A 16965-nucleotide genomic window follows, 5' to 3' on the forward strand; every position below is an offset into this window, starting at 1 on the left:
CAACCACAAAATCGGACCCTGAGGGGCCCCGGACACAAAATCAAACCCAGAGTGGCCCAGCCCACCAAATCGGACCCTGAGGGGCCCCACCCACAAAAACGGATTCTGAGTGGCCCCACCCACCAAATCGGACCCTGAGGGGCCCCCCACCAAATTGGACCCAGAGTGGCCCCGCCCACCAAATCAGACCCAGGGGGTCCCACCCACAAAATCGGACCCTGAGGGGCTCCGGCCACCAAATCGGACCCTAAGGGGCCCCACCCATAAAATGAGACCCCGAGGGGCCCCAACCACAAAATCAAACCCAGAGTGGCCCAGCCCACCAAATCGGACCCTGAGGGGCCCCACCCACAAAATCGGATTCTGAGTGGCCCCGCCCACCAAATCGGACCCTGAGGGGCCCCACCCACCAAATCGGACCTTAAGGGGCCCCGCCCACCAAATCGTACCCTGAGGGGCCCCGCCCACCAAATCGGACCCTGAGGGGCCCCCCACCAAATTGGACCCAGAGTGGCCCCGCCCACCAAATCAGACCCAGGGGGTCCCACCCACAAAATCGGACCCTGAGGGGCTCCGGCCACCAAATCGGACCCTGAGGGGCCCCGACCACAAAATTGGACCCTGAGGGGCCCCGGCCACAAAATCGGACCCTGAGGGGCCCCACCCACAAAATCAGACCCTGAGGGTCCCCGGCCACAAAATCGGACCCTGAGGGGCCCCACCCACCAAATCGGACCCTGAGGGGCCCCGGCCACAAAATCGGACCCTGAGGGGCCCCACCCACAAAATCGGACCCTGAGGGGCCCCAACCACCAAATCGGACCCTGAGGGGCCCCGGCCACAAAATCGGACCCTGAGGGGCCCCACCCACCAAATCAGCCCCTGAGGGGCCCTGGCCACCAAATCGGACCCTGAGGGGCCCCACCTACCAAATCGGACCCTGAGGTGCCCCGGCCACAAAATCGGACCCTGAGGGGCCCCACCCACAAAATCGGGCCCTGAGGGGCCCCACCCACAAAATCTGACCCTGAGGCCAAAGTGGCCCCTGAGAGGCACCCACAGTTAAAACTGATCCTGAGTTGAAAGTCTTGCAGGGGCAGCAGGCAAGTCTCTCTTAAAGGGGCAGCCCGGGCACCATTTCAAACCACTATCTGTACTTCCTTCAGGAAATACACATCTAGTTATTATTCAGTTGATTTTCCGCAATTAATGCGGCCCGAACCGCTACACGCACAGACTCCGTTGAGGTGTCGTTTCGAAGCCAGCGTCCACGAGGGGTGTGCTAAGTAATTTTTGTGTCGATCGGATTTGTAGTTTTTGCGCAATTTGCGTCTGAAAAAACATTTTCCTCAATGCATTTCAAAGGGAAAATTTTGCCATAGGGAAAACATGCCCTGAGGCGATTCAAATGGCAGTTAAGCTCATTGATATGCGCAGGCACACCCAGTTACTATGCCAACACCTATGAACTTTTCATGACCCCTCCAGGACAGAGTTTCTGGCAGATAATATCAGCTCTTAAAGCGAAACCCACAGCACAAATGCAAATCCAGCTTCATCACATGACGCATGCCCCTGAGAGAGAATGTGCGCCAAAGTGGATTTAGAAGCCCAGTGAGCCAAACTGGCTATTAAACGGCCGACGCGCCTAAGTGATTCTTAAAGTGCCGGCGCAGCAAAATGAGGCTTAAAGAGCCGGCGCGCCAAATCGAAAGCTGAGTGACCCCAGGCTCCAAATCGGAGGCTGATCGACCCTGGCCTACAAATCAGAGGCTGAGCCACCCTGGCCTCCAAATCGGACACAGAGTGGCCCCGGCCACCAAATCGGACCCTGAGGGGCCCCGCCCACCAAATCGAACCCTGAGGGGCCCCACCCACCAAATCAGACCCTGAGGGGCCCCGCCCACCAAATCGGACTCTGAGGGGCCCCGCCCACCAAATCGGACCCTGAGGGGCCCCACAGGCTAAAGTGGCCCCTGAGAGGCACCCACAGTTAAAACGGATCCTGAGTTGAAAGTCTTGCAGGGGCAGCCCGGGCACCATTTCAAAGCACTATCTGTACTTCCTTCAGGAAATACACATCTAGTTTTTAAATGAAATCTACAATTGCTAAAAGTCAAATTTCTACTCACTTTGCTATTTCAGCTGTGGATCTTGCAGGAAGACAAGATTTTTGTAACATTCTGGAGATGGCATCAAATAAAACCGTATCCAAATACTCCTGTTCAAATACTGGCAAAAGCAGTTTTCTCTCTGCAACACAAGCCATAGAATCATGGAATATGGAAAAAAAAACAACAAATACTAAACTATTCACAGAAACAAGTGTGAACTGCAGGGTAATATGTGGTTCTAAGCATGGTCACATATTCCCACCTGTGATAATAGCTCTTTTTTAATCTCATAGACAGTAAGGGTTTTGTAGCATATGAGGCATTTTTGGTGCAGAAAATCTCTAGATATTGTCTGTAAACAATAGGAAATAAAATTAATGCTAAAAGGAAATCCTGTATCAAATCCTGTATCAAAAGGAAATCCTCAAACTTACCTCTGCACACAATACAAATAAATAGTACAAATATGCACTGCCCTTTACTTGGGGATAAAGTTAAGATCGTGAAGATGTGAAAATATCATTCAGCACTGAATGCTTCCCCCTCATAATAATAATAATAATAAATTTTATTTCTATAGCGCCGACATATTCCGCAGCACTTTACATTTCAGAGGGGACTTGTACTGACGATAGACATTACAGCATAACAGTAATCACATAGATTATAACAGATACCAAGAGGAATGAGGGCCCTGCTCGCAAGCTTACAATCTATGAGGGAAAAAGGGGACACACAAAAGGTGGGTGGTAACAATTGCCCTGATTGTTTGGACCAGCCATAATGTTAAGTGGGTAACAGTACAGACACAGAGGGCTAATGGATGCAAAAAGCATGTGGGAACATGATACGGGGAACCTGGTTATGGTAAAACGTTTCACTGTGCCACACAGGGATAGATTAGGTTAATGTGTTGAGGCAGTAGGCCAGTCTGAATAAATGACTTTTCAGGGCACACTTAAAATTGTAGGGATTGGGGACTACTCGTATTGACCTGGGAAGTGCATTCCAAAGAATTGGCGCAGCACGTGTATAGTCTTGGAGACGGGAGTAGGAGGTTCTGATTATCGAGGATGCTAGCCTCACGTCATCAGCAGAACGGAGGGCATGGGTAGGGTGGTAGACTGAAACAAGGGAGGAGATGTAGGGTGGTGCCGAGCCATGGAGAGCTTTGTGGGTGAGGGCAATAAGTTTGTACTGGATTCTGGAGTGGATGGGTAGCCAGTGTAAGGACTGGCACAAGGTAGAGGCATCGGTGTAACGATTGGCGAGGAATATGATCCTGGCTGCAGCATTCAAGACAGATTGGAGGGAGGAAAGTTTGGTCAGAGGGAGACCGATTCGAAGAGAGTTACAGTAGTCCAGACGAGAATGAATGAGAGAAACAGTAAGAATTTTTGCAGAGTCAAAGGTAAGAAAAGGTCGAATTCTAGAAATGTTTTTGAGATGCAGATAACAAGAGCAAGCCAGTGATTGGATGTGGGGGGTGACTGAAAGCTCGGAGTCAAGTATGACCCCAAGACAGCGGGCATGTTGATGGGGAGTAATAGTGGAACCACACACGGAAATGGCAGTGTCGGGTATAGGTGCATTAGTTGAGGGAGGAAACACAAGGAGTTCCGTCTTTGACAGGTTCAGTTTCAGATATAGTGAGGACATGATGTTAGACACAGCGTTTAGACAATCGCCGGTGTTTTCTAGAAAGGCTGGCGTGATGTCAGGACGGATGGGACGGATCCCTCATCCCATCAATATACTGATGAAAACAGTAATTATAGTGCTTGAAGAAAGCACTATCTTGTAATCCGAACGCTGCTAACTTATTCTTCTTCTGCTTCTTCTTCTTATTATAGTGGTTTGAAAAAAACACTATATGTAATCCGAACGCTGCTAACTTCTTCTTCTTATTATTATTCAGTTGATTTCCGCAATTAATGCGGCCCGAACCGCTACACGCACAGACTCCGTTGAGGTGTCGTTTCGAAGGCAGCGTCCACGAGAGGTGTGCTAAGTATTTTTCGTGTCAATCGGATTTGTAGTTTTTGCGCAATTTGCATTTGAAAATGTTTTTCCCGTCATTGGAATGCACTGTCTCAATGCATTTCAATGGGAAAATGTTGCCATAGGGAAAACATGCCCTGAGGCGATTCAAATGGCAGTTAAGCTCATTGATATGCGCAGGCACACCCAGTTACTATGCCAACGCCTACGAACTTCACATGACACCCCCAGGACACAGTTTCTGTCAGATAATTTCAGCTCTTAAAGCGAAACCCACAGCACATGACGCATGCCCCTGAGAGAGAATGTGCGCCAAAGTGGATTTAGAAGCCCAGTGAGCCAAACTGGCTCTTGAAGGGCCGACGCGCCAAAGTGATTCTAAAAGGGCCAGCGCACCGAAATGAGTCTTAAAGGGCCGGCGCGCCAAATCGAAAGCTGAGTGAGCCCAGGCTCCAAATCGAAGGCTGATAGACCCTGGCCACCAAATCGGACCCTGAGGGGCCCCGCCCACCAAAACAGATCCTGAGGGGCCCCGGCCACAAAATCGGATGCTGAGGGGCCCCGGCCACCAAATCGGACCGAGGGGCCCTGGCCACAAAAACGGACCCTGAGGGGCCCTGGCCACAAAATCGGACCCTGAGGGGCCCCGGCCACAAAATCAGACCCTGAGGGGTCCCACCCACATAATCGGACCCTGAGGGGCCCCACCCACAAAATCGGACCCTGAGGGGCCCCAACCACAAAATTGGACCCTGAGGGGCCCCGGCCACAAAATCAGACCCTGAGGGGCCCCACCCACAAAATCGGACCCTGAGGCGCCTCGGCCACAAAATCGGACTCTGAGGGGCCCCACCCACAAAATAACACAAAATCGGACCCTGAGGGACCCCGGCCACAAAATCGGACCCTAGGTGGCCCCACCCACAAAATCGGACCCTGAGGGGCCCCACCCACAAAATCAGACCCTGAGGGGCCACACCCACAAAATCAGACCCTGAGGGACCCTGGCCACCAATTCAAGCCCTGAGGAGCCTCGGCAACCGAATCGGATCCTGAGGGGCCCCACCCACCAAATCAGACCCTGAGGCCAAAGTGGTCCCTGAGAGGCACCCACAGTTAAAACGGATCCTGAGTTGAAAGTCTTGCAGGGGCAGCAGGCAAGCCTCTCTTAAAGGGGCAGCCCGGGCACCATTTCAAAGCACTATCTGTACTTCCTTCAGGAAATACACATCTAGTTATAGTGGTTTGAAAAAAACACTATATTGTAATCTGAACGCTGCTAACTTCTTCTTATTATTATTCAGTTGATTTCCGCAATTAATGCGGCCCGAACCGCTACACGCACAGACTCCGTTGAGGTGTCGTTTCGAATCCAGCGTCCATGAGTGGTGTGCTAAGTATTTTTCGTGTCGATCGGATTTGTAGTTTTTGCGCAATTTGCGTTTGAACTTTTTTTTCCCATCATTGGAATGCACTGTCTCAATGCTTTCAATGGGAAAATGTTGCCACAGTCAAAACATGCCCTGAGGCGATTGAAATGGCAGTTAAGCTCATTGATATGCGCAGGCACACCCAGTTACTATGCCAACACCTACTAACGTCACATGACCTCTCCAGGACACAGTTTCTAGCTGATAATATCAGCTCTTAAAGCGAAACCCACAGCACAAATGCAAATCTAGCTTCATCACATGACGCATGCCCCTGAGAATGTGCGCCAAAGTGGATTTAGAAGCCCAGTGGGCAAAACTAGCTCTTAAAGGGCAGACGCGCCAAAGTGATTCTTAAAGGGCCGGCACGCCAAAATGATTCTTAAAGGGCTGGCGCACCAAAATGAGTCTTAAAGGGCCGGCGCGCCACATCGAAAGCTGAGTGACCCCAGGCTCCAAATCGGAGGCTGAGCCACCACGGCCTCCAAATCGGAGGATGATCGACCCAGGCCTACAAATCAGAGGCTGAGCCACCCTGGCCTCCAAATCGACCCCTGAGGGGCTCCGCCCACCAAATCAGACCCAGAGGGGCCCCGCCCACCAAATTGGACCCTGAGGGGCCCCACCCATCAAATTGAACCCTGAGGGGCCACGCCCACCAAATCGGACCCTGAGGGGCCCCGCCCACAAAATCGGACCCTGTGTGGCCCCGCCCATCAAATCGGACCCTGAGGGGCCCCGCCCACCAAATCAGACCCTGAGGCCAAAGTGGCCCCTGAGAGGCACCCACAGTTAAAACGGATCCTGAGTTGAAAGTCTTGCAGGGGCAGCAGGCAAGTCTCTCTTAAAGGGGCAGCCCGGGCACCATTTCAAAGCACTATCTGTACTTCCTTCAGGAAATACACATCTAGTTATAGTGGTTTGAAAAAAACACTTTATTATAATCCGAACGCTGCTAACTTATTCTTCTATTATTCAGTTGAGTTCCGCAATTAATGCGGCCCGAACCGCTACACGCACAGACTCCGCTGAGGTGTCGTTTCGAAGCCAGCGTCCATGAGTGGTGTGCTAAGTATTTTTCGTGTCAATTGGATTTGTAGTTTTTGCGCAATTTGCGTTTGAAAATGTTTCAATGGGAAAATGTTGCTACAGTTAAAACATGCCCTAAGGCGATTGAAATGGCAGCTATGCTCATTGATATGCTCAGGCAGACCCAGTTACTATGCCAACGCCTATGAACGTCACGTGACCTCTCCAGGACACGGTTTCTAGCAGATAATATCAGCTCTTAAAACCAAAGCACAAATGCAAATCTAGCTTCATCACATGACGCATGCCCCTGAGAGAAAATGTGCGCCAAAGTGGATTTAGAAGCCCAGTGGGCAAAGCTAGCTCTTAAAGGGCCGGCGCGCCAAAGTGATTCTTAAAGGGCTGGCGCACCGACATGAGTCTTAAAGGGCTGGCGCACCAAATCGAAAGTTGAGTGACCCCAGGCTCCAAATCGGAGGCTGATCGACTCTGGCCTACAAATCAGGGGCTGAGCCATCCTGGCCTCCAAATCGACCCCTGAGGGGCCCCGCCCACCAAATCGGACCCTGAGGGGTCCCGCCCATCAAATCCGACCCTGAGGGGCCCCGCCCACCAAATAGGACCCTGAGGGGCCCCTCCCAGCAAATCAGACCGAGAGGCCCCGCCCACCAAATCGGACCCTGAGGGGCCCCACCCACCAAATCAGACCCTGAGGGGCCCGGCCACAAAATCGGACCCTGAGGGGCCCCAGCCACAAAATCGGACCCTGAGGGGCCCCGGCCACAAAATCGGATCCTGAGGGGCCCCGGCCACAAAATCGGACCCTGAGGGGCCCCTCCAACAAAATCGGACCATGAGGGGCCCCAACCTCAAAATCGGACCCAGAGTGGCCCCACTCACCAAATCAGACCTTGAGGGGCCTCGCCCACAAAATCAAACCCAGAGTGGCCCCGCCACCAAATTGAACCCTGAGGGGCCCCGCCCACCAAATCAGACCCTGAGAGGCCCAGCCCACCAAATCGGACCCTGAGGGGCCCTGCCCACCAAATCGGACCCTGAGGGGCCCCGCCCACCAAATCGGACCCAGAGTGGCCCCGCCCACCAAGTCGGACCCTGAGGGGCCCCGCCCACCAAATCAGACCCTGAGGTGCCCCGCCCACCAAATCGGACCCTGAGGGGCCCTGCCCACCAAATCGAACCCTGAGGGGCCCCGCCCACCAAATCGGACCCAGAGTGGCCCCGCCCACCAAGTCGGACCCTGAGGGGCCCCGCCCACCAAATCAGACCCTGAGGTGCCCCGCCCACCAAATCGCACCCTGAGGGGCCCCACTCACCAAATCAGACCTTGAAGGGCCTCGCCCACAAAATCAAACCCAGAGTGGCCCCGCCCACCAAATCGCACCCTGAGGGGCCCCACTCACCAAATCAGACCTTGAGGGGCCTCGCCCACAAAATCAAACCCAGAGTGGCCCCGCCACCAAATTGAACCCTGAGGGGCCCCGCCCACCAAATCAGACCCTGAGAGGCCCAGCCCACCAAATCGGACCCTGAGGGGCCCTGCCCACCAAATCGGACCCTGAGGGGCCCCGCCCACCAAATCGGACCCAGAGTGGCCCCGCCCACCAAATCAGACCCTGAGGTGCCCCGCCCACCAAATCGCACCCTGAGGGGCCCCACTCACCAAATCAGACCTTGAGGGGCCTCGCCCACAAAATCAAACCCAGAGTGGACCCGCCACCAAATTGAACCCTGAGGGGCCCCGCCCACCAAATCAGACCCTGAGAGGCCCCGCCCACCAAATCAGACCCTGAGGGGCCCTGCCCACCAAATCGGACCCTGAGGGGCCCCGCCCACCAAATCGGACCCAGAGTGGCCCCGCCCACCAAGTCGGACCCTGAGGGGCCCCGCCCACCAAATCAGACCTAGAGTGGCCCCGCCCACCAAATCAGACCCTCAAGGGCCCCACCCACCAAATTACACCCAGAGCGGCCCACCAACCAAATCAGACTTTGAGGGGCCCCGCCCAGCAATTCAAACCCTGAGGAGCCCAGGCCGCTGAATCGGACCATGAGGGGCCCCGCCCACCAAATCGGACCCAGAGTGGCCCCGCCCACCAAATCGGACCCTTGAAGGGCCCCGCCCACCAAATCGGACCCTGAGAGGCTCAGCCCACCAATTCGGACCCAGAGTGGCCCCGCTCTCCAAATCAGACCCTGAGGGGCCCCGCCCACCAAATCGGACCCTGAGGGGCCCCACCCACCAAATCAGACCCTGAGGGGCCCGGCCACAAAATCGGACCCTGAGGGGCCCCGGCCACAAAATCGGACCCTGAGGGGCCCCTCCAACAAAATCGGACCATGAGTGGCCCCACCCTCAAAATCGGACCCAGAGTGGCCCCGCCCACCAAATCGGACCCTGAGGTGCCCCGCCCACCAAATCGCACCCTGAGGGGCCCAACTCACCAAATCAGACCTTGAGGGGCCTCGCCCACAAAATCGAACCCAGAGTGGCCCCGCCCACCAAATTGAACCCTGAGGGGCCCCGCCCACCAAATCAGACCCTGAGAGGCCCAGCCCACCAAATCGGACCCTGAGGGGCCCCGCCCACCAAATCAGACCCTGAGGGGCCCCGCCCACCAAATCGGACCCTGAAGGGCCCCGCCCACCAAATTGGACCCAGAGGAACAGACCTAGAGTGGCCCCGCCCACCAAATCAGACCCTCAAGGGCCCCGCCCACCAAATTAGACCCAGAGCGGCCCACCCACCAAATCGGACCCTGAGGGGCCCCGCCCAGCAATTCAAACCCTGCGGAGCCCAGGCCGCTGAATCGGACCCCGAGGGGCCCCGCCCACCAAATCGGACCCAGAGTGGCCCTGCTCACCAAATCGGACCCTGAAGGGCCCCGCCCACCAAATCAGACTCTGAGAGGCTCAGCCCACCAATTCGGACCCAGAGTGGCCCCAGCCTCCAAATCGGACCCTGAGGGGCCCCATCCACCAAATTGGACCCTGAGGGGCCCAACCCATCAAATCGGACCCTGAGGGGCCCCGCTCACCAAATCGAACCCTGAGGGGCCCCACCCACCAAATCGGACCCTGAGGGGCCCCGCCCACCAAATCAGACCCTGAGGGGCCCCACAGGCCAAAGTGGCCCCTGAGAGGCACCCACATTTAATACGGATCCTGAGTTGAGAGTCTTGCAGGGGCAGCAGGCAAGTCTCTCTTAAAGGGGCAGCCCGGTCTCCATTTCAAACCACTATCTGTACTTCCTTCAGGAAATACACAACTAGTTTTATTATTATTATTCAGTTGATTTTCCGCAATTAATGCGGCCCGAACCGCTACACGCACAGACTCCGTTAAGGTGTCGTTTTGAAGCCAGCGTCCACGATTGGTGTGCTAAGTAATTTTCGTGTCGATCGGATTTGTAGTTTTTGCGCAATTTGCGTTTGAAAAAACATTTTCCTCTATGCATTTCAATGGGAAAATGTTGCCATAGGGAAAACATGCCCTGAGGCGATTCAAATGGCAGTTAAACTCATTGATATGCGCAGGCACACCCAGTTACTATGCCAACGCCTACAAACTTTTCATGACCCCCCCCAGGTCAGAGTTTCTGGCAGATAATATCAGCTCTTAAAGCGAAACCCACAGCACAAATGCAAATCTAGCTTCATCACATGACGCATGCTCCTGAGAGAGAATGTGCGCCAAAGTGGATTTAGAAGCCCAGTGAGCCAAACTGGCTCTTAAACGGCCGACGCGCCTGTGATTCTTAAAGGGCCGGCACACCAAAATGAGTCTTAGTGTATGTGCACACGCTGCGGATTGGGGTGCGGATTTGGCCACGCGGATCTTGTAAAATCCGCAGGTAAATCTGCAGGTAAAAGACCTGTGATTTTACCTGCAGATTAGCCTGCGGTTTTTCATCTCCACAATGGAGGAGATGGCAAACCGCAGCGGAATCCGCAGAAAGAATTGACATGTCAATTCTTTCTGCGGTTTAGAAACCGCAGGAAAACTGCGCGGAAAAATCTGCACCGTCTGCACTGCGGATTTCAATATCAATAGGATATTATGGTGCTGTACACCGCAGCAAAAACTGCTGCGGTTCCGCAGCGGCGAAATCCACAGCGTGTGCACACACCCTTAAAGGGCTGGCGCGCCAAATCGAAAGCTGAGTGACCCCAGTCTCCAAATCGGAGGCTGATCGACCTTGGCCTACAAATCGGAGGCTGAGCCACCCTGGCCTCCAAATCGGACCCAGAGTGGCCCCGCCCACCAAATCGGACACAGAGTGGCCCGCCCACCAAATCGGACCCTGAGGGGCCCCATCCACCAAATTGGACCCTGAGGGGCCCCGCCCACCAAATCGGACCCTGAGGGGCCCCACAGGCCAAAGTGGCCCCTGAGAGGCACCCACAGTTAAAACGGATCCTGAGTTGAAAGTCTTGCAGGGGCAGCAGGCAAGTCTCTCTTAAAGGGGCAGCCCGGGCACCATTTCAAAGCACTATCTATACTTCCTTCAGGAAATACACATCTAGTTTTGTGTTGAAATTCAATGCCCAAAATAAATTATATTGTTTACTCAGTCTCATTACTGGATTTAACAGGACCCATATATTCCTTATTTTGTCTTATTCACACATACTGTATAAAACTGAACTTACCAATAGTTATCAAAAATCGCTGGTTGTCTGTCAAAACTGCAAGGAAATCAGAAAAACTCACTTTCCCATCACCTAAATGGAAACATAAAATTCTATCAAATTTGATTATCCGTTCCTGGCACATTAGGCAGCGTCTTATAGTTCAGGCTTAAAAAAATCTAATGAAAATTATCTGGCGGTAAGTGGAGGTTTTCTTTTTAACAGAAAAAATAATTGTAGTCTGGCTCAAAATAGTTCAGAAATATTAAATACCAGCGAAAGCCCCCAACAAGTTACCCCATTTTGGAAGCTACACTCCTCAGGGGGTATAGTGAGTATTTTGAACCCACATGTACAACACAGAATTTGATAACAATAGGTCGTCAGATTGAATATGTCATCATTAGTGTTGAGCGGAAGTGTTTGCAAGGGAAGGAGCATTATTTGACTTTTGGAGCCCAACATTGGCTGGAATAGATAGCAGACGCCATGTTGTGTTTGCAGAGCCCCTGATGTGCCTAAGCAGTGGAAACCCCCAACAAGTGACCCCATTTTGGAAACTACACCCCTCAAGGAACTTATCTAGATATGTGGTGAGCAGCTTGAATCCCCCAGGTGCTTCACAGAATTTTATAATGTTGAGATGCGAAAATGAGAAAATACATTTTTCCTCCAAAAATGTTTCTTCAGCCCCCAAATTTTTAATTTTCACAAGGTTAACAGAAGAAAATGGACCATACAGTTTGACCATGCAATTTCTTCTGAGTACACTGATACCCCATATGAGAAGGAAAACTACTGTTTGGGCACACAGCACGACTTGGAAGGGAAGGAATGTCAATTGAATTCTGGAGAGCAATTTTGGCTGAAATAGATTGCGGATGTCATGTCACATTTGAAGAGCCTCTGACATGCCAAAACAGCAGAAAACCCAACAAGCGACCCCATTTTGGAAACTACACCTCTTGAAGAATTCATATAGGGGTGTAGTGAGCACTTTTAACCCTCAGGCAATTCACAGAATTGTATAACATTGGGCTGAGTAAATGGAAAATTACAATTTTTTCTACTAAAATGTTGCTTTGGCCCCAAGTTTTCAGTTTTCAAGAGGGATAATAGAAGAAAATGAATGGTATAATTTGTTACAAAATTTCTCTGAGGGTGCCAAAACCCCATATGTGGCACAGTACAAATCTCAGAAAAGAATAAGCGCCATATTGGAGTTCACACTTTGTTGGAATAGTTTTGAGGGTTCAATGTCACATTGGCAGAGCCCCTGAGGTGCTAGAACAGTGGAAACCCCTTATTAGTGAAACTATATTACAAACTACTTCCCCCAATTAAATCATCCAGGGGTGCAGTCAGCATGTTGACACATGTGCCTCACAGAATTTTATACCATTGAGTGGTGAAGAAAGAATAATTACATTTGTACCACTAAAATGTTTTTGCCCCAAATTTTTAATTTTTATAAAAGCTAATAAGAAAAAAATGGACTTCACAGTTTATTGTGCAATTTCTCCTGAGTGCGTCAATACCCAAAATACAGTGGGGAAAATAAGTATTTGATACACTGACGATTTTGCAAGTTTTCCCACCTACAAAGAATGTAAAGGTCTGTAATTTGTATCATAGGTACACTTCAGCTGTGAGAGACAGAATTTAAGAATAAAAACCAAAAAATCAATCACATCACTTTTCCAGAGCCTTTGTGCTACCAGTGACATAGAAGCCCCCTATATTTCCATTGACAAATAACGGACCTGAGTGGGGACTTGTTTTTGTAGATTGAGTTACCGCTTTTATCGGGAAGATTTTACACAACATTTAGGATCACATTTATCCTGCATTTTACTCTGAGCACTTACATTGGGGTTTCCATCTATACTGCTAGCTGACGTGATTCAGATGAAATCCCAGAGGGATACATTCACTATAATGAGGCAGCAGAGTTACTCTGGACTCCATCTGGGCTCTATTCAGTGATGTCCTTCTTATCAGAAGTGCACAAACCTGGGGCTGACCGCACTCTTATGCACACTTAAAAAGACGGACACTGTGTCAAGATCCATTTTTGGATCTGTGGCAGATCTGGATTCTCACATATAAACTTTTTTTCCTTTCAGGCCATCAGGGGTTAATGCCTGTTTTTCCCCCCTGGTGGCCGCTGGTGTAATTACATTGCTGCGGAGTTTGCAGATGCAGGTGGTGACCACTCCCACCATCCTTTAAAAGGTCACCTGATGCATCAGCTGACCGTCGGTGTTAGAGTTCATGCTACAGTGACCTTACTGGAGGAAGAAGCTTGCAGGGCACAGTGGTGCCTCAGCTGTTGATGTGCTTTACAGCAGAAAGCTAAGTGTGGTATTTTTGTTACCCTTTTCCTTTTGCTGTCTGTCTATCCTTACCTTGTGTTGTATTAGTGCAGCGGTGGGACCAGTGTCCTCACTTGCCAATTCCCTACTTAGGGATAGGTGCAGGGCAAGCGAGGGCTAAGGTATCCTGCTCGGCGACAGGTTGAAAAAACCCATATAGGGACGTCAGGGAGATCAGGGCAGATTCTTAGGAGAGTGCAGGAGGTGTCCATTCCCCTTTCCCTGGAAAAAGGGAGGTCAGAGGGCACTCCAGAATAAGTTGAGGGGATCTATGACAACACACAGTGGGAACAAGGATCAAATAAGGAAAAAAGCAGTGTGTATGGAAGTCATGATCAACCAGAAATAACAAACAAATAATGGCAATATGTACCAAATACAAATTTTATTTTACAAAGACAACACACTAGTTTGAACAAACAGCAATAAAAACAGTTAAAAAAGCCACTTTCCCCTGAGGAAGCCACGCTTTTTAGTGGCGATATGCGTGGGGTTGTTCCACACACCACACCGTCATGCTGGCCGCGGGCTGTAGGCTTAACCTATTATGTTCTTGAGCTGTGAGGTAATATTTCCCAAGATATCTTTCCCTGACAGGTTCTCTGGAGGGAGAGATACAGTTTTGGTATTTAAGGAGGCCTGCAAATTATACTTCAGGCTCCATCCTTGTTCATCAGGGAGTGAGGAACAGCATGTGGGGATTATAGTCTCCCTTCTAAAGGGTGATCCCCAATCCTGGGCCTTCTCCCTGCCGGCCGATTCACCATCTCTACGGTCAGTGGACTAGTTTTTCGCAGCTTTGGCGCTTGGAGATCTTGATGGCGTCTCCCTGGCAGAATCTCTACTCTGTAAGATCAAGCAGGTGGGCCGGCTGAGGAGTACTGCTCAGAATTCAGGAGGTGGGCCACTGACATGCGGTGGAATGACCCTGTCCTTAGGAGTCATTTTATGCAGGGTCTGTCTCCAAGGTTGCAGGATACTCTGGTGCAGTATGTCGCCCCCAGGTCGTTGGAAGCTGCCATGTCCCTTGCCATCCGGGTGGATAGACACTTGAGGGAGGGACATACTGTACACCTGGTCCTTGTTAGGGAGGAGGACACACCGATGCAGACGGACGAGCCCATGCAGGTGGGAGTAGGTTCTCAAACGGTGTTGCCTGCGGTTCGTCATGGTGTGGGGGCATGTTTTTACTGTGGGCAGACAGGGCATTTTATCGGGGACTGCCCAGCGCACCACAAATTATCTGTACCATCTAAGAAGCCGCGTCCCCCTGGTCGTGTGGAGGGAGGCGACCAGGGAGTGTATATTCCCTCCATTTTTTCCCCTCAGTGTACCTTGTCTGCTGAGTTGGTGGTTGGCGGGGTAACTGAGGGTATACCACTGCTTGTGGACAGTGGAGCAGGTGTCAGTCTGGTGGATGCTCACTTTGTCCAGACCCATGGCCTGAGGTGTAGGACGCTAGCCACACCCCTAAGCGTCCAGGCCATTGACTCTGTCCCACTTAGTCAGGGGAGGTTAATCCAAGTCGTGGATATTATATATGTGCGTATAGGGACTCATCATGAAAGTCCCTGTCGTGCTACGTTTTGGGAGGAATGCCATCACCTATCGTTTTAGGCCTCCCTTGGTTGAAAAGACACAAACCGGTCATAGATTGGCGGTCCAGGGAAGTAGTCAGCTGGGATCAGTCATGTGAGGGCTACTCACGGGGGCTACTGTCTCTGCCACCTTTCTACAATTTTCCCCTTCTTCTCCAGTGGGGGCAGCAGAGGTGCTGACAGGGAATAGGGGTGTCACGTCCGCCACGTCCTCCATGTCTGTTTTGCCTCATGACCCCTGGAGCGATGTGCACGCGCAGCTCATGTTTGCTATCCTGCATGTTCCCTAGAGCAGTGTGCACACTCACCTCATGACTGTTGGGCTGCAAGATGCCTGTGTTTCTGCTCTGCCTTCTGTGATCATCTCTGTGTTCCAAGAACCCCTGATCATGTGTCCTTCCTAGGCTCCAGCGCTGTCTGGTTCTGCAATCATCTCTGCATGTCTGGAACCCCTGATCATGTGAACTTTCCTAGGTTCCAGTACTGTCTGGTTCAGCAATCATCTCTGCATGTCTGGAATCCCTGGTCATGTGACTGCTCTGTGATCCTGGAGGATTTGAACTGGAAGTTCTCCCCTGGTCTTGACCCAGAAGTACTGGTGCTATGGTGCTATATCAGGCCGCCCCTCCCTATGGTCAGGGCCTGATTATTGTTTTGCTTCCCTGCATGGCTGCTTGGTCTGGTCGGTCGCTCCCTGTATTCTGTGCCCCTGCACTCTGCCCTGTCGTGCGTCTCTGCACACGCTCTGTGCTTGTACTCTGCTTCTTGACTCGTGCCATGTCTTGTGTTGTCTCTCGTGCCGTGTTTGTCCTTGCCTTTCTTTGCCTTGTAGTACTTCCGCTGTTCTCTGCCTTAGCCTGTTTTGCTATGTCTCGCCTTAGCTATTCTTTAACTTGTAGTCCTTCCTCTGTTCTCTGCCTTGCCTGGTTCGCCATGTCTGGTCTTTGCTATTCTGAGTCTTGTAGTACTTCCACGTTCTTTGTCTCTGCCTGGTTTTCCGCACTCTGCCCATTGGTGCTCTCTTGCACATTTCTATGTCTAGTCCCAAGGCTCTGCCTTGGAGCGGCTCTGGGCTTCGGCCTACGCTCCGCTGCTAGACTCTGTCTGTCCTATCGTGCTCTCTTGCACATTTCCACGCTAGTCCCAAGGCTCTGCCTCGGCCCGGCTCTGGGCTTCAGCCTACGCTCCGCTGCTAGTTCTATGTCTCATTTCCTGTCTAGTCCCAAGGCTCTGCCTTGGCCCGGCTCTGGGCTTCAGCCTACCCTCCGCTGCTAGACTCTGTCCTATTGTGCTCTCTTGCACATTTCCACGCTAGTCCCAAGGCTCTGCCTTGGCCCGGCTCTGGGCTTCGGCCTACGCTCCGCTGCTAGCTCTGTTCTCTCTCTGATCTCACTCTGTGTTTCTGTCTCTGTTCCTCTCCGTGTTCTGCTCCCTGCCTTGCCTTGCTCCCTGTCTTGCCTTCCCTGAACCCCGGCGTGGGTTCCCCCGCCGCCTCCTGTGCCTTGGTCATGCCTCGTGTTTGTGTACAGCCATGTGCACTGGCCAGTGAGGCGTGCCTCCTGCGTGGCTCCTAGCACACACCCTGCCTTGAACCCTGGCGTGGCTCCTAGCATGCACCCTGCCTTGAACCCTGGCGTGGCTCCTAGCACGCACCCTGCCTTGAACCTTGGCGTGGCTCCTAGCACGCACCCTGCCTTGAACCCTGGTGTGGCTCCTAGCACGCACCCTGCCTTGAACCCTGGCGTGGCTCCTAGCACGCACCCTGCCTTG

General features: G+C 52.2%; 1 protein-coding gene across 1 annotated transcript in view; it reads right to left on the bottom strand.

The window, feature by feature from the left end:
• EFCAB3 (EF-hand calcium binding domain 3) overlaps positions 1–16965 on the bottom strand; it is a 177827-nt gene that overhangs the window by 72756 nt on the left and 88106 nt on the right. The window contains exons 7-8 of the mRNA XM_073582516.1: positions 11244–11315; positions 2133–2253 (exon numbers count right to left, since the gene is read on the bottom strand). Coding sequence (XP_073438617.1) covers positions 2133–2253; positions 11244–11315 — 193 coding nt within the window. The remainder of the gene's footprint in view (positions 1–2132; positions 2254–11243; positions 11316–16965) is intronic.

The sequence above is a fragment of the Dendrobates tinctorius genome, unplaced genomic scaffold (assembly GCF_039654945.1).
Source record: "Dendrobates tinctorius isolate UK_male_01 unplaced genomic scaffold, ASM3965494v1 ptg000071l, whole genome shotgun sequence".
NCBI classification, from domain to species: Eukaryota; Metazoa; Chordata; class Amphibia; order Anura; family Dendrobatidae; genus Dendrobates; species Dendrobates tinctorius.